The sequence below is a fragment of the Lissotriton helveticus genome, chromosome 10, assembly GCF_964261635.1.
Source record: "Lissotriton helveticus chromosome 10, aLisHel1.1, whole genome shotgun sequence".
NCBI classification, from domain to species: Eukaryota; Metazoa; Chordata; class Amphibia; order Caudata; family Salamandridae; genus Lissotriton; species Lissotriton helveticus.
The window spans coordinates 1,098,204,288-1,098,226,175 of NC_136071.1; the positions used below are offsets into that span (position 1 = coordinate 1,098,204,288).

At 44.0% G+C, this 21,888-nt stretch overlaps 2 protein-coding genes across 15 annotated transcripts in view; one reads left to right on the plus strand and one right to left on the minus strand.

The window, feature by feature from the left end:
• The window catches only part of LOC144785288 (uncharacterized), an 850,769-nt gene that overhangs the window by 254,159 nt on the left and 574,722 nt on the right, over positions 1-21,888 (plus strand). The gene's annotated exons all lie outside the window — the stretch shown is intronic.
• Positions 1-21,888, minus strand: part of DGKK (diacylglycerol kinase kappa) — a 556,369-nt gene that overhangs the window by 122,114 nt on the left and 412,367 nt on the right. For all 14 annotated transcript variants that reach the window (XR_013601700.1, XR_013601701.1, XR_013601702.1 and 11 more), the window contains exon 8: positions 20,307-20,409. Coding sequence is in view for 11 of the 14 variants with exons in the window: in XM_078663836.1 (XP_078519962.1) it covers positions 20,307-20,409 (103 nt within the window). In the remaining 3 variants the exon portion in view is untranslated. The remainder of the gene's footprint in view (positions 1-20,306; positions 20,410-21,888) is intronic.

Consider the following 21,888-nt stretch of genomic DNA (forward strand, 5'->3'; position numbering starts at 1 on the left):
ATTTGCTGCTGCAGTAAAATCACAGACAATGTGATTGGTGAAGTCACAGGAGATCAAAATATACGTCACTAGTGATACATCCTTTGAGGTCATCTATGATCTTATTTGTAATGTCCTAATCAGAGTATTAAGGGGATGATGGTCACACACCTAACCATAACTGGGGAATTTCATTGTACTTGTTGGATCATAAATATAATCTATATTTAAATGGAATTATTTAGCTTGTGTTTTACCACCTTGTTTGATAACTGCTTCTAGTCGTGTTTCGGTGAGCATTTTGGTTTTTTAGAAAATGATATACTTTAAGAACTGCCTAGAGGGTTTCTGTTTCTTGACCTGCCGGGCACTGGGCATTGAATGTGGCCTTTAACCACACACTATAGCCAGTAACCAGACACACCCCTGTGGCCACGTGGCACTGAATGTGGCTGATTTTTGGCACATGCCTGGCCTTTTGAGACCCTTTGACAGTAGCATTGCCCTTATCACCAGTGGGCCTGGCCTGACACTGTGTCTAGCATTCCCCGGCTCAGCATTCATTGTGCACGGGGCTATGCCGTACCCCATCCCCAGTACCCACCAAAAGCATGGTTTGAGGGGAGGGTCTTTGTCACTTTCTGGGCTCTCCCACTCCATGTAATATGTGTCTGTTACAAATTGTTATACCATGGCTGTTGCTAGTTTCCACTCTGGCTCTGCTGTGGGTGTGGCAGACTCAGACTGTTTTATTTATAGACAATCTAAACCTGTTTTCAGCCTGTGTATGCAACATGAACTAGACTTCCTGGTTGGAAGCAATGGCCACGCCCACTCTCCTTACTCACTCCAGCCTTTGCAATGCATGCACGTGTAACCGGCTCCAGCTAGGGCTGAAATCCCCAGTACAGTATTAAAAGCATATGCTTGGAAACTGATTTATGTAAAGCGTCCAAACATATGTTTACAAAATCTACAGGGAATCCCAGCTCCTGCAGCAGCTTAAAACATTTCCCTACACAGGAGTGCTGATGAGAAAATCAATCAGCCGGCGACTTGAGAACAGCGCTGGAGAGTGCGCTGCAGGCGGCGCGTCTTTTCACAAAGAATTGTATTCCTTTTAATTTTCTTTTTTTTTTATATATTTTTTTTATTTTTCAGTTTGCACAGATTATGAATCATAACGCACTTGACATCCTACTGTTTCAGCAGTTAATAAACAGAAGAATTGTATTCCTGGTTGAAAAAAATAGTTCGTATAGTAAAATTAAGTCGGTGCTCTGTTTTAGGGCAAAGTAAGGTAAGATCAAGCCATCTTACTTCTCTGATATGTGGCTAAAAAACAACATTATTGGAAGTTTTCTCTTGATGTGCTTACTTTAAGTTGCTTCATGAAATGAGAGGGACCCGTGAATCTAGGGGCACCATTAAACTAGAATATCAGATAACTCACATGCATTTTTAAAGAGGCAACTCGGGTAAATGTTGCTTTCCATCATACTTTGCCCATAACACCCTGTGTCTCACTTCAATTGAGGTGCGAAAATATTCTATTTGTTGCCATAATTCCCTGATGCACCAGACGAGGATCCGGGGCTATGGAACTCAGTAACTGGAAAAAATCTATTAGAAAGGCACCTTTTATTATGTTCTAAGTTTAGGTGTAAAACGGTTTAGGAAAAACGTGTTGCTGGGGGGAAGGGCAGTTCAGATGGCTGGCCTGTGGGATGACCGTCATCGTACTCAAAACTGTTTAATACCTCAGGAAACTTCCCAATGGATTTTCATACCTAAATTATAAATTATATAATTTTATACTCTGAGAAAAAGCTTACACTGGTCTGAAAATTAGCCGTGAAAACCCTCCAAACATCGTCATATTTAATAGGTTTGCAGGGATTTCTTCAATAGGAAAAATATTTTTTCTGGTTGAGAAAAAAAGAAAATAATTGAGTAAATGACCATGTCTGCAGCAATTTCTATGCACTATAAACAATCTCCAGGAGGAAATTAGCGAGGGGGAGTAACTACTGAAGTCAATGAATCTCATAGATATCAATGACTATTCCAAGGGGTTTATGAAATTCCACAAAAGTTGGAAATCTACTCAATTTGAAGGAGTAATGTTAAGATGAGTAATGTGGGTCAACTCCTTGGTGTCTATGGTCGGCGTTTACACAGATTCAAAGTCCTCTAATTTTAGCAGATAAGAGATGCAGTAATATACCTAAGATCACAAAATTTTGTGAAGGCAAAGCCGGGATTAAAATCGAGACCTCGTGGGTGTATATTTGACAATCTTCAGAAGATCATGTCATCCAAGACACAACAGCTTCTCATTCCTGATCCATAAGATCACTCATGTTCACGCCTTCTTTGCCAATATTTTGTTTATCCCACCGTAAAAAATGATAAATGCCAAAAGGATGGGATTTGTCATCCTCACCGGTATCACTATGCATCACAATCAGTGTTCTAATGTGTGAAACTGTCCTAATCAAATTTTGGAGGAACATACATTGTAAAAAAAAAATCATTTCTTGACTATGGCACATTTTACACTCTTTGGGGAATAGATGTACCATTGTTTACTTCCCTCTACACATCTTGATGATGCAGTTATGTGGCAAGGTACAAAGATGTTGAGTTAAGTAGAGTACACAGACACATCCATCTATATATTTATCTTCATGGTCTCACGGTAGCTGATATTCAAGTTATGCTATGTGTGGTACTATATTTTGGATATGACATTCTAGTAGGATACCACTAGTAACACAAGACATTCAAAGACAAAAAGTAATCCCTCTGTTAGATTGGGAACCTAGGACCAGATGTACAAAGGCATTTTGTGATAACAGACCTTGCGATTTGCAAAATCACCCGTTTTGTAGCTGCAAAATGGTCTTCTGGTATGAACTAACCTTCTTCCGCGAGTCAGAAAAGCATTTCCAACTAGCATAATAGGTTCAGCGACTAAGACCAAATTCACAATTAGGAAGGGATTTGAAAGGGACGTACCCTCCTAGTTGCGATTCTGTATGGCATGTCTTAATGATTTGCGACCATAACTACAGTCGCAAACCATTAATCAGTTACCCGTACCTCAAAAGAGGTGGTAAATAATTCCCCTTGGGACATCTTCCCTGTTGTCAATGGTGTAGGCAGCATTGGGGATGGGACAGTAGGTCATTGCCTTCTGCACCTGTTGTTTTTACATGTGGGATACTTAGGGGTATATGTACAAGCCCCTATTGCCACAGGGACATCACTGTTTGTGAAGTTTCCGTGCGATAGGGGCTTTGCCTTATTTACAAGGCAGCGTTAAGCCACTTAACGTGGCTTAACGCCGCCTTGTAAGTAAGGCCCCCTTTCACGCTATGGTTAGCGTGAAAGGGGTGGGCAGTAGGTGTTGCAGTGGGCGTTCCACTGCAACACCCATTGATGTTGACGCTGCCCCCTATTTACAAGGGCAGCATACATAGGAGGCAGCGACAAAACTAAGACCAGGGAAAACCTGGTCTTAAGTTGGCAAAACAAGGAGAAATACTTTATTTCTCTTCGTTTTTGCTTTTTCCATGTGTGCTGCTTGTGCAGCACACATGGCAAAGCAAAAATCCTTGGATTGTTTATGGGGCAGCCTTGTGTTTCTGAAGTGGCGGAGAGAGGCCTTAACCCATGACTGCTAACGCCTCACTCCGCCACTTCCTTGTACATATGCCCCTAGTTCTTTTAATAGCAGTACCGATTCCTTTAAGTAAGACGGACTACGATATAAAACAAAAGTATATGATCATGAAGCAGGTCGTCCTGAGACCCTCTGAGAGTGGAGATTTTGCAATGTGACCTATTAGTACGTAGGCCGCATTATAAAATGAAAGAATGGACGCAATACATTGGTGCACAATTTGTTACCACGCCTTGTGACCAGTCTCTTAGTACACCCGCCCCTAGTTATGAACTGCAAGTGCAAATCCCTTCAGCCGCAGACATGGTTAATACTACTGTGCCTGTCAGTTTTCAGTTCATGCAACAGGCGAAATACTGCTGCACCAGGAAGATAGAGAGAAAAGCTGGAACTAAGCTGAACGCGCTGATGGGCTTTGTGAAAGGCAGACCTGTGTTCATGTAAAGAAATGTAGGCCAAAGTGCAGCTCCCAGGCACTCTTTAAGAGAAAAATTGCAAAGGGATTTGACATACTTTTGCAGTTTTAACGACCAATTATTTTAGCATTCACAAGCATGGATGAGCAACTTATACCCCATCCAGGTACCACACAATGGGTATGTATCAACTCACCCCAGGGTCACTCAGGAGGAAACGGCGGGAGTACAAATTACCATGAATGATCACGACCTTGATATATTGATCGTAAAGATGGACTTGATTGGAACTTCTCAGTGAGTTTCATGTGCATTAAATGGAGTTGTGAAGACACTCTAAGGTGTAAAGACAGAGTGGAATTGTTTGATCCTCTGCACACTGCTTCAAAATTAGCTGGTCCGCCCAGGGGTGCCTGGTATACAAAAGAGAGGAGGTGTAGGTTTCTGTTGAAAATGGTCGGCGACGGCGGAAAGTGACGCACACACTTGGAATAATATCCTAAAAGCAAACAGAAGGGCTCCCAGCGCCAAGCCTCTGACAGCCGGCTCTGCAATGCAGCAGCCGCAGCTTCCATCAGCGCGCGTCGCCCACGCTGGCGGTGCCAGGGCGCTGTTACTCACAGCCAAGCCGTGGGCTTTCAAAGGGGGGCGACACTTTACAAAATTAAACTGGGAGCAAAATGTTGGTGATCAGCAAAGCATGCCGCTGAAAGCCTCCTGGAGGCAGCGCGCCGGTTCCATCTTCGAGTGGGTGAGGGTGAGTCTCACTGGCCTGCATCTGCTTCTCTCTAGCGCCACGTGCACTCGGGTGGGCGCTAGGAGGAAGCTGCGGCTCGCATGAATCATATTCATGTATTTTTCTACAGCACCTATGTCACCCTGCAGCTCCTATCGGGCCCTGCAGAACATGCCACGGGTGTATGGGCAAGGCTTTAAGTGGGACGAAAAAACTGTGTGTGTGTGTGTGTGGGGGGAGGGGGGGTCTCTCAAAGGGGCGTGGTCGTCGTACATAAGGGCTTGGCTTAAAAGCACTTAAGCTAAAAATCTGTTCTTAGCATAGTGTGTTGCCTGACTGGTATTTTACTGCTTCTGCCATTGCATCCTGATTTATAATACAAGAAGTAACATTACACCTATAAAAAGCTAGGACTATTGGCTTGGTCAATTGTTGTTAGTTGCATAAAACAAATAAGCAACAACTACAGCTTCGTTGTATAGACTATTGAAAAAGCTCCAGTTCTGACACATTGAGACTGAAAGAGTTATGACTAGTGTCTTTAAACTTACATCACAGGCAGTGAAGGGCGAAACTGCTGCAAAATGAAGACAATTTTTTCACTCTGAGGGTGAGGGCAAAAACGGAGAGCCCGATAGGGCCCTGTCTCAGCACCTGCTTTTTAGAACTGCTGCTCCTGAGCACCGGCAGGACCCGGCCCACTTAAAGTCCTGTGTATGGGTACATAGGCGAACAGATGTGGAGGTGAGTGAAGAGGCAAATCAAGTCGGAGATGGAACTAGTGCTCCAGAAGTACTATTCATGTACTCACCAAGTCTACTAACAATTCTCTACCGGAGACCTTTGCCTCCATCTGTCCTATCTCTCATGTATAGAGGTTCTGCCACAAGTGCTCAGATCTCACATGGAGGTGTACGTTTTCGTAGTAAATGTCGGAGGCGGAGTGTTTGGAAAATGATGAAGGCCTGCTACTAAAAGAATGGGGGTTTGGAGATGGACATTCAAACACTAAAAATACACCCCAAAAGAGTAAGACAATAGCTGATCACAAAAGGTACGCCTACATCTTGTACATTAGTCCTACTGACAAAACATGCTCAAATATGTTTCCGGCAAAGCCTTGGAGTAAGTCAAGCACCACACATGGTCAATCGCCAGTAGAGCAAAATTCTAGGAACCAACAGTTACAGGAAAATGCGCTAATGCAACATAGGGAAACATGTAAACATGTTGATGCTGTTGGGGTGGGGATACTGTAGGGCGTGAACCCTCAATTCCAGACTGCAGACTTGCATCAAAAACCAGTTTTCTCCCTGACATGGGAAAAATCACAGAGACCTGGAGGAATATATGACTTTACCACGAATACAAATACTCCGCATGGCATTACCACGCGAATTTTACTTCGCAAGTGGCTTTACCACGCAGCTTTTTAGAACGCAAGTTCTAACATCGCGTTTAAAAAACGTTACGTTCAGCAGCTCTTACTTCCATCCACCATGGAAATATGCGTCAAAACACGTCTACCAAAACTAAAAAAGGACTACAATTATGACGTACACGCCACGTCTTTGGTGCGGCTCTTTTCTTTTACTTATAAATGACACTGTAGTGCGTTTTTTTAATGTATGTAGCCTGCTCGTTTTATTTTTTATTTTTTTATGGGGGGGAGACCCCCCCAACCCCCCAAGGCCACGCAGAACTTACAAGCAGGACGACCAAAAGGAATACCACTTGCGTGGTAAAGACGGTCGTGGAAGGAACCCGCGTTGAAGAGACGTTTGCGGGGTAAGTGGATCGTTGATAACGTCATGCGTGGAAAAGACTTCGTTGTAAATGATGTTTCCCGACCTGGAGATACCGGGTCCTTTTCTATGTGGTTTTCCCCTGTCCTGGGAAGAAGGCCGCTGACATTTTCTGTCTGCTCTGAGCTGGTGGAAAGTATCAGGTGAAGGCTGGTGGGGATTAGGAGGATAGGCAGGAGGACAATGGATCAGGGCTGGCTTGGGCTTCTCTGCTCCATCGTGCTGCTGCAGTGGTCAAGCAGGGGTCCGGTAGCAGTCCTTCCCACTGTCCCTTCCTCTGCGCCATGTAACAGGCAGTGCCCAGTGTCTCCGAGCCCAGAATTATACGGTTTGGAGTTAGCGGGACTGATAGTTCTGATGCCGGAGGCACCCAGAATTGCATGTGGCAGAATCCAAACTGGAGTTTTTTCGCTTCAGATGAAATTCCATCACTGGTAATCGGGGTGGGCTTGCACTTAAGAATTTGCGTAAATTGTTGACTTTCTAGCACGTATTAAAGTTTTTCAAGGGGTGCGACTAGGAAACTGCAACTGTCACAGCTTCTCAGAATTACTCACGTGTTGTCATATCTGCATTCAGAGATGTAGCAAGTCCACATTCCTACCTGAGTAAATACGACTTATAAGTGCATTTGTAGAGCTTTACTTTATTTTGTTTCTGTTGCTATGGAAGCCCTTTGTCCCACCAGCTCATCTGTTTTGTGGGTGCTCTCTCTACTGTCCTCCTCAAAATAGATGTACGTCTGTTCTTGACAGGAGCAATCTCAGATTGTTTTTCTCATGGGAAAATACCGGCAAACATTGTGAACAGCTGCACACTAAGGTTCGTGGGTGCTCACCAACATTTTCACGTGTCACCATCCTAGAATCACCAGCTTTGAGAAGATTTACTCATACATAAACTAAGACCAAGCTGTGTGAATTTTAAGTCGGAGTAAACTTTATTCATGAGTGTAAATTCACACTTTGTGAATACCTGCCGTTAATTGCCGCCTAAAGACAAAGTGTCGGTATTCGTCTCTTTTAGGTGTGTAAATTCTACCAAAAGGAAGACATATAGGAAATTAAATTGGTAGAAGAAGGCTAGACAGACAAAAGTACATTACCAAAAGGTACAAGAATAAATCACATGTTATGTCAACACCGTGTTAGTGAAGCTAAGAGCATATAAGATATTTCGTATGTTCAACCGTGGGTTTTTCAGAATGGCGCTTACTTTGATGACCGCGGGAGGACCCTGTTGGACCATCCACAGTTTATCCTGTCACTAGGAATAGTTACCTAAGAACCCTAAATTAGCTAAATTATGTGATTTACATATAATCTGTCTGTGGCGGTTCCGTATGGACATATGACTTAATGCGCAGTGATTTTCCCCATCAGAGCCTCACTCCTCTCTCTTTGCTCCCTCATGCCATGACACTTTATAAAATGGTTTTAACCATTTTTTTCCCCATCTTCTCCTGACTCCCGTTTTAGCAACACATGTTATAGCTTTGGTCAGCGATTAACCAAGCACTCGACAGACGGTTATAGACTCAAGGCCTGTGCATCCTCCATCAGCCGGTTGGTGGTCAGCTGCTTTCATAAGCATCCTTTCTAATGGAACCACGTGCACTTCTGCACCACTTCACATGCACTGGAAAAGACACTCTCAGAATAACAAGCACATGCAATGAAGTCAAGACTGGTAGTCTACACACATTCAATATCCTGGATTCATTAGGAAACAAATGAAGCGCTCAGTGAACATCAGGAATCCGGACACAACCACAAAGTGGTACCAAGAGGCCTCTTGAACTGGACTCTCTCTCCCTCACATTTCACTGAGGTGTGCGGTAAAAGCCATCAAGGTGATCCGGCCGAGCAGACTCAGCCATCCAGTCTTCGGAGGTCCAGCATAATTAAACTGGTAGTGGTAAGGTGCTAGCTACAGATATTCAAACAACAGAACTGTATTATAAAAAAGGATTCCAGTTTTCCCTTTTTACTGATTTTTACAGATAAATACAGACAGAAAACAAACTATTTCCTGTCGTATTTATTTTTAAAAGTGGAAAAATACAGAAAATTGTGCTTTTTGTAAGTGACTCTCCTTATTGTTCTTCATGAATTCCAAACCACCTGCTAAACAGGTAGACACTATGGGGAATTAAAAACAGGGTCAGATGCCCTTAAATACAGGTATATGTTAAAATATATTTCTATGTGATGCTAATTTTTACCTGTCAGTGTAGTGTTTTGTTATATTTGGGTGCTTAATTTGCTAAAACGCAAAAGGCATTAAAATACGAGTGCATGTTTATCAGTTAAATAAATGTGAATAAATACCATTTTACAACACCATTTATTCTCAAAACAGAAAATAAATATGACTAAATACCAATAAAATGGCAAAAAATAACTAGGGATACATACAGATGGAAATACAAAAAAAACATAAAACCAGGAGCCCTAATTATAAATAGAGCTCCTGGTTTTATGGTATTTATTTTTCCAACATTTCCGTCTGTATTTATCCATATTTATTTTTTGACCATCCTATTTGTATTTATCCATATTTATTTTGTGTTTTAACAATAAATAGAGTGGTAACATGGTGTATTTGCACAGTAACTTGATTGAAAAATATGCACGCATACTTTGATGCCTGTTGTGTTTTAGCAAATTAAGCAGCCAATATAACAAAACACTTCACCCACATGTTCATATTAGCAATATATACAAATACGTTAACATATGCCTATATATTTAAAAAAAACTCATCCTGTTTTTGACTCCTAATGCTGTCTATCTGCTCAGATGTTGGATTGGAATTCATGAAGGACTGCGTCGAAAGTCACTCACTAGACGGACAATTTTTCAATTTTTTTCTGCTTTTAAAAATAAATACAGACAGAAAACACTCTGTTTTCCGCCTATATTTATCTGTAAAAATTAGTGAAAACGGAAAACTGGGAGCCTTAATTATAAAGCACTAAACAAAACACATTTTTCATATCACAGGGGGAATCTTCACAAGCCGTGAGGTGAACGGCCAACGCGCACAGCACAGCTCCCTAGCGCTACAGCGCCCTACCACCGCCGTGAGGGGAACGGCTAACGGCTACCTGCAACCACAACTCCCAGGTGCCCCGGCGGCGGCAGTGACGCCGCACGAGCGCCCGGAGGCGCTTCAAAGAACGGAACGCCCCTCGCACCCGCGAGTCGCGCGCGGGAGCCGCCCGGGAGCCGCCTGGGAGAAGCCCGGGACAAGGGCGGGCCGTCTAAGGCCGTCCAAGGACGACCAGGGACGGGACGGGCCACGTCCGTAACATCTTCCATCTTCCATTATGGGTAAGCGCAAATTGGTTACACCAGCGGCTGATGAAGCTAAAGCGAAGGTGCCAAAGTATACTACAAGTATACTTACATACTTAACTACAAAGGTGGGGGAATTATCTTCGCAGATTGCTGAGTCTGAGCGTGAACTGGGCCTTGCTCCCAGCCCCGGGATTGTTGATACTTCTAACTCTTCTGTTATAAACTGTACTCCATTGGAGCCTCGGGTCATCATTGAGGCTTGTAGACCTACTTCACCATTACCCGCAACAGTTCTTCCATGTCCGGCTGTATCTGAAACTGTGATACTGTCAGGGGGTCCCGTGCTCAGACAGATACCTAACTTCCCTACGAACACTGGGGATGTTGGAAGGTCTGTTTTAACTAGGGCTGGCTTTGCCCAGCCAATCCTTCTGACGGAGGAAGGCATTATGGCCCTAGTGGAAAAACTTTTCACAGATAGACTTGAGACTGCTTTAATTCAGATTGCCTCAGACATTACTGAAACTCTAAAGGACTGTGTTAAGAACCTTATGGCAAAATGTGATCGTATTAATGATGTTCTTAATACTCGGGCACCTGCCTTCCCTATGCCCCTAGCTCCATGTTCTTCAATTGTGCAGGTCCCTGCCCCTAAAGTTTGTGACCCACCGATAACTAGGCCAGTCAATATTCCTCTTCTACCTATCGTTAAACCGGTGCCACAAAAAGGGAAAGTAGATAATGGAATATATATTCCCACGACAAAGGCCGGCCACAGTGCAAGCTGCTCCACAAGGCCTAGAACCCAGTGGGGGGCTGTGGAAAAAAGGGTACCTCCAATAAATTTACCCCCGGAGGCAACACCTTTTGTCGCAATTTTGGTTAACGTGCCTGAAATTGAAGATGGGGTGGTAGAACAACAGGAGACCCTGCTGAGGAACGTTAAAAAATGGTGTAATGCTAATTGCACGGGGGAAAGTAACATCGCAGACAATATTGTGACAAGTAGACGGGTCAACTGGGTGGGTAGAAGCAAGAAAGAGGTATCTGGAGATTGTGTCATTGTAAATTTCAAATCCAAGAATGTCGCTAGTCGACTTTTCTGGGATGACTCCCCTCTGGATCCTGTATGTAAAGGGGTCCGGGCGATGCCTCTTGGCTTCTTTTATCCCCGATTTGATAGGCCAGTTGTAAATGAGAACAATAAGTCACAGTTTACTGACAATATCTGGGCAGAGGATAATCTTATCTCACCTATGCCTACTAATGTCTGGATGACTAAGCCAATCAAAGGTAATGGTGTAGTAAATGTTGTAAGGAATACACCCTCCAACGATCTACCATTGTCAAACATGTTTTCGGCATTAGCTGATAGAATAGACATTGAATGACTAGAACCTGTACCTGAACAAGAAAACCAGATTCGCCAACTCCCAGGCAATACTGATATGACCCTTCCTGATGTCAGAGTTGAAACCGTTATAAACGACCCATTACAGTTAGGTGGAGGGCACATACGGTTATTATCATGGAACATTGCTGGCCTACGGGCAAAACAAGATGACCCAATTTGGTTAAAATCAGTGAAGAGCCATGATATAGTTGCCTTACAAGAAACCTGGATGAAAGATAAAAGCTTCTGGGTTGAAGGTTATACTTCTTTCTCTGTTGATGCCCAGAGCTCAGCATCGGGTAGGGACAGAGGGGGTTTGCTATTCCTTGTTTCAGTTAAAATTGCAGGTAATGTTAGAGAAATTCCTAGTTCTTCTCATTACTTTCAGCTGGTGGAAATTTGTTTGGCGGAGAAGAATAAGATTGTATTAATAAACTGCTATAATTCTATGCAGGGGGGGCCCCCAAACTTTGTTTTAGATGGTTTATCGGACTTTTTAAGTAAATATATGTCTAAACAAACCACTTTTGTTCAGTGTATAATGATGGGTGATTTTAATGTTCATTTGTGTGAGTCTCATTGCCAGATTATTGATGATAACGGTCCTGATAATACTTCACCGCCACACTTTGAACATAGCCCTAAGGGTGTGGCAATGGAAAACTTGCTATCATCAAATGATCTATATGAACCAGGGGTCTCGGACACAACAAACCGAGTGGTCACGTATAACGCAAGGGGCAGTGAATCGATTATCGACTACTTTTTTATGTCTTCAGGGCTCCTTCGTTATGTATTGTTTTATAACGCAATTGTAAGTGGGTTTAGTAACCACAACCCTGTGTTATTGGTTTTGGATGCTCTTTCTGGTTTGAATAAAGGAGTATTAAGGGCTACCTCTATAAGGGACGTGAGGAGTAAAGATCAGGGTAGACGCCTTAAATGGTGTAAAGTCTGTCCAGAGGATTTTCATGGTCTTATTGTTCAAGAAATGGGAGTCGAAATTGGGAAATGTAGGAATAGAGAGATGAGGGGAGGGGAAGTCGTGAGTGCCTTTGATGCTATCTGTGCTAGAGTCGAAAAAGAGCTTAGAGCTAAACCAGGGAGGGGTTCTGCTCCAGTGTGTAGATGGTTTGATCACTCTTGCTCACAGGCACACTCAGCTTTGCTGAAGGGTCTAAAACAATTCCCTAGAGATAGGCATTTGGTGGCACACTTAAGAAGACAATATGCTTTGACAGTTAAACTTCGGAAAAAAGCCATCAAAGATGAAGCATGGGACTCTTTGATGGACCCCGTAACCCTCAAACATAGCTCCAAATTTTGGGCTATAATTAATAATCCTTTGTTCTCCCACACTAACAATGTGGATCTTGAAATTAACATCCCGGAAGCTGACTGGATTAACCATTTTTCTAATATATATGGCTCTGATGAAATTGCCGAGGCGTTTAAAATACCTTACTCCTCATCGTCTCCCACCAAATTATATTTTACCAAATCAGAAGTAGAGATGGCAATTTTAGGCTCAGCTGTAAATAAAGCCCCGGGCCCGGATGGGGTACCCCTGGACTTATACAAACTTAATTCTGGGATGTGGGCTGAGATTTTAGCTAATGTTTTTAATTGTGTGTATGAGGGGGGTTTGCCTAAAACATGGTCATGTGCTATTATAGTACCTATTTTTAAAAAGGGTCTTAGAAGCGACCCTAAGTGTTTTCGACCAATTTCGTGATTCGATTCTTCAATGAAGATTTTGGGCAAAGTCCTGCTTGCTAGAATTAACACCTGGTCCATAGACAATAATATCCTAGTAGATGCCCAATATGGGTTTCGTGCTGGGAGAGGGACTGAGGACCAATGCTTAAATCTTCACTTGTTAATTTCGAAATACACAACTGTTAAAAAAGGGTCAATTTTTGTTGCTTTTATGGACCTGTCCACAGCTTTTGATTTGGTGAATAGAGCTCGGCTGTGGACCATGTTGTTAAAACTGGGTCTTGATCCTCCCCTTGTATATTTTTTGGCAGATTTACACAAAGATTTAAAAGCTGCAATTAGAATGGACCAAGAAGGTAATTGTACCGCTTGGTTCAAATCCAGCAGGGGCGTGCGGCAGGGCTGCATTCTTGCGCCTATGCTGTTCACTTTGTATATAAATTCACTCGAGGAAACTCTTTTAACTGCTACTTTGGATACTCCGCGTGCAGGGGAAACTCGTATTCCGGTTCTCCTGTACGCGGATGACGCAGCTTTAATAGCTCGGACCCCTATAGGTCTGCAAAAACTTTTAAATGCTTTTAACGATTTTATGCTATCATTAGACTTAGTGATAAACAACTCCAAATCACACGTCATGGCTTTTGGGGCTGGAAAAAACAACTCCAAACAGTTTTACTGTAATGGTGACGTGATCACTAATGTTAAAATTTTCACGTACCTGGGTGTAATCTTTGACACCAAGGGGAGTTGGGCTCCGCAAATTGTAGCTAAAACTAAAGCGGTCAGAAGCTCGGCCACTGCTATTCTAAGTTTTGCCAGGAGATTGGGCGGGAAGCCAACAGGTGCCTTACTTAACTTGTACAGGGCAAAATCAGTGGCAATAGCCAGGTACGGCTCGGGTTTGTGGGGCTATGTAAATAGTGAACCAGTTCAAAGGGAAGAAAATAAGTTCCTGTGTTCCACCTTAGGGCTTCCCCAATCTACAGCCACGTACTCGGTTCACCAGGAAGTTGGGCTTGGGTATATATCTGACACCCTTCTTATGGCCCCTATCTTGTTATGGATAAGGCTTTGGACTAATAAAAACTTGGGTCTAAATCATAAAATACTGGTGGACTGTCTAAAATTAGATAACTATAAAAACATTACTTGGCTTTCATATATACAAAAATGCTCTCTGGACCTGGGACGTCCTGATATTTTTCAGGCCCCTCAGGGTCTAAAGAAATCTGATTTAGATTGGGTGAAGGCCAATTTTATATTATTGAAAAATGTGGAGAGGGAGGAACGCCAACTAGTCAAGCCAACGGTTAGAGCCCACTACCTGACCATTACCCGTCTTACTATACAACCGTACCTTACTATCGTCAATTCCCCTTTCATAGGTGGCTTCTGGTTAAACTCCGGTTTAACCAGATTTACACAGTTTTGTGTGATAGTCAGGGTTGGTTTAAGGAGGAAGATGCTCCTGTCTGCAATTGTGATAGTTTTTCTACACAAAATAATATGCATTTTATGTTATTTTGTAATTTTTTTGCGGAGCCCAGACAGAAATACTTGGTACCACTTTTGAAGGACAAAGCTTTTTACCAGGCAAAACCTGCTCTCCTGTATCTTCAATTATTGGATTCTGCGCTGGTCATGTTTAGCGTGGCCAATTACCTCGTTGCTGCGGTTAGGATCAGGAGGAAAAGACTTAAAAATGCTAATATTAGTGTTTTGTGAAGAAGATTGAAATGGATGTCGTTTACATTTAAATGTCTATTTTATCGAGTACTCACTCTTTTTATGATATATTTTTATAATGTATATTAATTAATTATTGTTGATGTTTCCTCATATCATGCTTTTCTATGTATATGTAAATACTACTGATTGATGATTCTTGTATTTGCTATGAATTTGTATTGCCCTTCTTGTGATGTGATTGTAGAATGCTTTTATGATTTTTAACTAAATCGAATAAAGTGGTTTTGACTTGACTTGAATATCACAGAAATAATTTCCAAAATTACATAGAGTTCACTGCAGTAATGCACAGACACACTTGTCAATCAATCAATCAATCAATCAGGAGTTTGTTAAGCGTGACTACTCACCCGTAAGGGTCTCAAGCCGCAGGCGGTAGGGTGCAGGTTCTCGTCCATCAAGGAGGGGGTCCGTCGAAGAGCCATGTCTTGAGGTCTCTTACGAAGATGGGAAGTGATGTTGCCTGTCTGAGGTGGAGCGGAAGGGCGTTCCAGGCCTTGGCCGCGAGGAAGGAGAAGGAGTGGCCTCCTGATCTGGTTTTTCTGGTGTTTGGGACCATGGCGTAGGAGAGTTGGGCTGATCATAGGGGCTTTTGGGGTGTGTGGAATTTGAGTCGGCTGTTCAGGTATGCTGGTCCGGTGTCGTGGAGGGCCTTGTGAGCATGGGTGAGCATCTTGAAGGTGGCTCTTGCCTTAATGGGGAGCCAGTGGAGTGTGGGCAGGTGCTGGGAGATGTGGCAGTGTTTTGGCAGGTTGAAGACCAGTCTTGCGGTGGCGTTCTGGATGTTCTGTAGCTTGCAGGTGAGGTTTTTGTTTATTCCGGCATAGAGTGCGTTGCCGTAGTTGAGTCTGCTGGTGACCAGGGCATGAGTGACGGTCTTTCTGTGTTCAAGGGGGATCCATTTGAAGGTCTTTCGTAGGAGGCGGAGGGTGTGGAAGCAGGAGGATGAGACAGAGTTGATCTGGCGGTCCATTTTGAGGTCGGAGTCCAGGATGATTCCCAGGTTGCGCGTGTGGTCCGCGGGAGTGGGCGGGTTTCCGAGGGCAGGGGGCCACCAGGTCTTGTCCCAGGCATCAGAATTTGGGCCCAAGATGAGTACTTCTTGTTGGTGTTTAGTTGTAGGCAGCTGTTTTTCATCCATTAGGCGACAGCTTCCATGCCTTCTCGAAAGTTTTGTCTGGTGGTGTTGTGTTTGTTGGATATGGAGAGGATGAGCTGGGTGTCATCTGCGTATGACACAATGCTAAGTACGTAGGTTTAGACGATGGTGGCAAGCGGAGCCATGTAGACATTGAAGAGCGTCGGGCTGAGGAAGGACCGCTGAGGCACTCAGCAGTTGGTAGGGGTAGGGTCCGGGAGGAAAGGGGGGAGTCTGACCCACTGCGTCCTGCCGGAGAGGAAGGAGCTGATGCAGTCGAGGGCCTTGTCCTGGATCCCTGCGTCGTGAAGTCTGCGTATTAGGGTGCAGTGGGAGACTTTGTCTGTGTTGAATGCCGCTGAGAGGTCGAGGAGGATGAGGGCTACTGTTTCTCCTTTGTCCAGTAGGGTGCGGATGTCGTCTGTTGCGTCGAGGAGGGTGGTTTCCGTACTGTGGTTTTTCCTGAAGCCGGATTGGGAGGAGTCGAGGATGTTGTGCTCATCGAGGAAAGCCGAGTTAGCTGTTGATGGCTTTCTCGATAACTTTCGCAGGGAACAGGAGCAGGGAGATGGGTCTGTAGTTTTTGAGGTCGGTGGGGTCTGCCGAGGGTTTCCTCAGGGGGGGGTTGACCTCGGCGTGTTTCCAGTCATCAGGGAATGAGGCGGTCGCCAGGGAGCGGTTGATGGTGTGGCGGAGCACTCGTACCTCCCTTGATAAAATGGAAGGTAAATAATTTTTCACCTAGTTTTGACCGACAATATTATTTGTAGCCGTGGTTATAGTGCAGCATCTTTTCCACCGGTGAAGCAATGCTGCCAAATATGTGACTAGAAGAAAAGAAGAGCTGGGTCGAATCTCATTTTCTGAGGCCAACCAAGACAGTAGGCCTCATTTAGAGTACAGAGGTGAGTCCCCCAGTCAGCAGAGGCATGTCTTACGCCGTAGACCACCGCCCACGCGTCAGGATTTCCACCAGGAGGCAGAGCTGTTGCAGCGGTGGCTCCATTGAAGGCACTGATGCTTTGCTGAGCAGACACCATGCTTAATTCACACGCTTAGCAGTGTTTTTTGTTTTTCTAAAACAACCTCCCAAGGTGGGATTTTGTTATTGAAAAACAAAAAGGAAATGTTCCTGAGTCACCCTAAGTTTTCTCTCAGTGCATGGAAAGGTAATTTCTTTGTTTTCCTGTTTGGGACCACCTCACGGTCCCTACTGGAAAAATGTACGACAGAACCACCACACTAAACAGTGTGGACTTTTTCCACATACTCTGACTAATTGCCCAATGAGGTTAGCACTCTCTAAGAGTATTACCCATCTTTGTGAGAGTAGAATGTCCCTCATCAGTCCCTTGTGTGTTCTCTGCTCTTTCTAAATCGTCCCCACATGCGGGTGTGCTAAATATGTGCCACCTCCTAGGTCACGAGTGGAAAGGGAAATGCATTTCCTTATTTGCATCGGGCTATGCTTCTGGCAAATGTTGGACTTCCTCTTCCACACTGCATGAAATGTTTGCAAGTGTAATGTCCATTACATAAGGGGCCACGCAAGAAGTATATGAAGCCTCTTCTGTTTTGCAGAAGAGCCCCCGGAGCACAAAACGTGTGCATTATTGCAGCGGCAGCCACCATCAACAAAGGGTGGGGGAAATGTGGGGTGGGTGTGGAAGTGCGAGCGCAGGGGTAAGGGGCGTGGGAGGTTAATAATAATTTTAAAAACGTACCTGATCCCGCCGGCCGCCTGCCGGGTCGCTCCTGCTGGCCTCTTCCTGGGTCCCAGCAGCCCCTAGGAAAGACTCCCAGCCAATCCCTGTGCTGCTCTGCTCAGACCAGGGAGTCTGTGGGGGTTTCTCCAGCTTGGCTGCTGATTGCAGCCGGGCTGGAGAAACCTAAGTGCACATGTGTGTTTGGCCAAATACACATGAGCACTTAGGGAGTGCGCAAGCACTCCTCCACCCACCTGTGCCCCGCCACCCCATGCACAAGCTGGAAAACGAAAAACAGAATGATGCTAGAACATCATTTTATTTTTCGTTTGCTGGCTCTGTGCCTGGCAGAGGGGCGACGCTCCTCCGCCATTGTGGAGGAGCTGCCACTGCATAATTGCCCGCAGTACTCCACCAGCACTTGCATAATCTGACTCCTAAAACCATTTGGGTATCTAGTCAATCCTTCTGCAGCAGAAGTATCTTCCCCACCAAGGTATAAAAGCAGAAATGCCTTTCTAGCTCACTGTACACCAAAGCTTTGATTTCAAAGGGATTTGTCCATCTAAATAAAAGCTGAGTCCTTGTTGTGCATTAGCAGGCGTTGAGCGACTGCACACTTCCGGCTTTCCGGCTACCATTGTCATGCCTTCAGCCTGCCTAACACAAGGCTTCCCAAGGAGACTCTAAAGAGCTTTTCACAAAGCATTAGTGGAAGGACAGCAACCCCTGGCATCATCCTTGAGTGGTAAGCGTGACGGAGGAAATATTAAATGAACTATGTCGTGACAAGGAACGAATGGTAGGTGAGGGTGTGGGCAGACCTTCTTCGCAATTCATTTTGCAGAAGCCTTGCAAGGCAGAGAAAAGCAAGGGCAGTCAGAACCGGAACAGGACAGGACTGTCGCGTTATTGAGTCATTTCTTGTACGTGAAGTCTGTTTTGAGAGATGGGATTTTGACTCGATGTATCAGGTGCAGTGAGCGGTGTCTCGTATCATGCATTTGATGCTAAGACTTATTGTGGACAGGTAAAGTCTAGCCAGAGAATCTGAATGCCAATCTAATAGGGTGACTGAAGTTTAGAGTTCCTTTGACATGAGGACAAGACAAGAAACTGTCAAGGACACAACTCCACATCGCCATCCACCTATCGACACCTGGTACCCAAACCCGCTCTGGCTCTTCTTGTGCACCTCTCTCGACTCATCCATGTTTATCCAATAACAAGATCCTTATTTTTCCCCATGGGATGAGAATGGGTAGATGGAAGAATGGTATACATTGACTTATTCCTGAAGTTTTGAGGACTCCAGTCTTATATCAGTGGTACAGCCAGAGATCTGTGACTTTAAGAAGATTTGAACTCTCTGAGGGCTCGATAAGAGGTCTTTGATAGGCAGCGATGCAAGGAAAACACCTCTAGAGTACAAATTCGAAAGGAAACTTGAATTCTCATTCATAATGTGTTTGTTTGGACTTTACTGAACATAACCTGGAGCCAAAAATGGGACACATTCCATCTGAGAGACCAACACCTCATCATTCTGTTTTCTCTTTATGTAGCACCACAATCTCTCAAGGATGCCCATTCAGAAGCATCTACAAGGCAACCCCCATTACTAAATTTGCAAATGCATAAAATATATCATGCTAGGCAATTGTCATAACTTCACATTCATTTTACAAAACCAGTAATGACATTTCTGCATTTCTATGTCAAATTGGGTGCACTGCCCATGTCTGAAATGCGAGTGCCCGAGATCTCTACGCTTCAACCTGTGGTAATACAGCACTTTAGGTACAAAAGGTGACCCAGCAATAAATTGTGCAATGTTGCACCACAATACCCCCTCCTACCTGTCCCAGGAACTGACCCTACTGGGAGGAAATAGATCCTCCAAAAGCACAATCTCCTTACTTCTCAAACCACAAAAAGTCAAGAAAAAGAAAACTTACAACCTCTGTAATGGCCCCAAACATTTGGAACTCTCTACCCACAGAGATCAGATCCAACCCATCCACACCTCTCTTCCAGAAAGAAGTAAACATGTTTCTATCTAACAAGTTCCTCTCTCACTGGGACTAAGCCACTGGTTCCCCAACCCCCCTCCCCCCACATAACCTGCACATCACTACCTCTGGGAAAAGTAAGCCTCTACTCTCCCCCACCTTGTAACTCCTTCCTTTTTCAACCTCAGAACTTAGCATTCACATATTCTACTGTATATTGTTTTGTTTACATCTTTTATATTCTGTTACTTTGTATTTTATATGTGCAATTATTTAACCTGAGTAATTGCTTCTATTTTGTTTACATATGCCACTGTACTCTTTTTATCATTACTATGTATTTTTCTTTACTCTTTATGTTCCTCGCGTTATCTGGTTGTGGTTACTCTGTAAAGCGCTCTGACACTTGTGGCTCATGTTCTCGCTATTTAAAACTCCTCAAAAAAAAAAAGTCTATGTTCTGTTTCATTCCCTTCTAACCAATGTACTGAACATCATGCTCATCCCCCTCTTTTCCAACATATGACCACATTGGGAAAGCACACAGAAAACTCATATAAGCATGTGGTTATAGACAGCCTCGAAGCGATACACCTGCCCGGTACATGCGCATGCGAACATACTCCCACTTTACACCCAGTTGGCTGGGCCAGTACTCACCGTCTGAGTCGATGCTGTTCAGGGCAGTGGGCGGGATGATGGACACTTTGCACTGTCCTAATGGGCATTTCTTTCCCAGATGTTCTTTGCAGGCGCTGTGAACCTGGTGATCAGGAAATAACAAAGACAAGGGTCGGTTCTGTCCTCACTGCATCCTTCTCTTGTCCTTGGCTGTGCATTGCGGCAGGTTGATCAACCAATCAGAGGATAGGAAAGAGTGCACCTTTTCTGCACTTTCTTTTGACTGGAAGATCCCAATAAGAGAAGGAAGGAAAAATGACTATTCCTGACCACAGAAGTGGTGCTTACGACAATCTCGCGGCAAGTCTTTACTTACTTTTATAACAAATAGTAAGCAACATCTTAGAAATCACCAAAGTGATGGGTGCCTAAGACTACAATCCACCGAAATTAAAAGCACACGTGTTCTATCTGCATTTCTGTGGTTGTCCAGAACAGCGGTTTAAAGTGAGCCATTACACATTGTTAAGTGTCTCCTCTTACAGGCACATGCATCAATATTGCTTTTTGCGATTCCTTAATTGCGAAAAATAAGGAATCGCAATTAAGGAATCGCAAAATGCAATGCATCAAGAAATCACTAAAAAAATAGTGATTTCTTAATATTCCTTAATTGCGACTCGCAAATTGCGAGTCGCAATTAAGGAATACCTCCCCATTCATTCCTATGGGCCTAGTGGCCCATAGGAATGAATGGGAAGACATTCTCAATTTGCGATTAGCAATTAGAGAATCGCAAACTGAGAATGCGATTTCAAGGGTGCAGGGGTGTCCAAAGGACACCCGGTTGCACCCCTGAAATCAATCTGTGCACATATGTTGTACACACACATCCCCTAAGGGCATGTGTGTGCACAACATGAAACTTTGAAAAATGCACAAAAGTGCATTTTTCAAAGTTTTCGCATATTACCATGAGGTTCAACCTCATGGTAATTTGCTCCCCCTAATTGCGAAATCGCAATTTTTTAAAGTTCATGCATTGCATTTAAGGAATCGCAAAATGCGATTCCTTAAATGCAATCGCAATTTGAGAATTTGCAAATATTTGCAAATTCTCAAATTGCGCGGGCCTTCGCCCTTCATGCATTCCAAAAGCAGATTTTGCGATCGCAAACGGCCGATTTTTGCGATTCGCACCGTTTGCGAGCGCAAAATGCTTTGATGCATGTGCCTGTTAGTCTCTTAGCTACCAAGACCAGCAGATCCATTCTTTAAGCTTTTCAATCAAGAACAATCCTTCTAGCCCTACCCTGAACGTCTCAATATGTACATCTCCATCCACACGAGATGCCCCATGGGGAGCTAAAAGGTACATTCAAGAAACTACACCTTTATATAAGATACACCATCCTCACAGTCCCTGGCTCTCTTAGTCCAGGGTAATAAAATACCTTTTGGTGAGTAGCCCATCCATCTGGCTTCTAATGTCATGTGCCACCCGGTGACTTTAAAAATCACCAACATCTATGGACACCTTGTCCGACCATGTTATCGGAGCTACTATACATCTTGAAGCCAAGCGTTTAGATGAACGTCCAACTGAAACATACATACATGC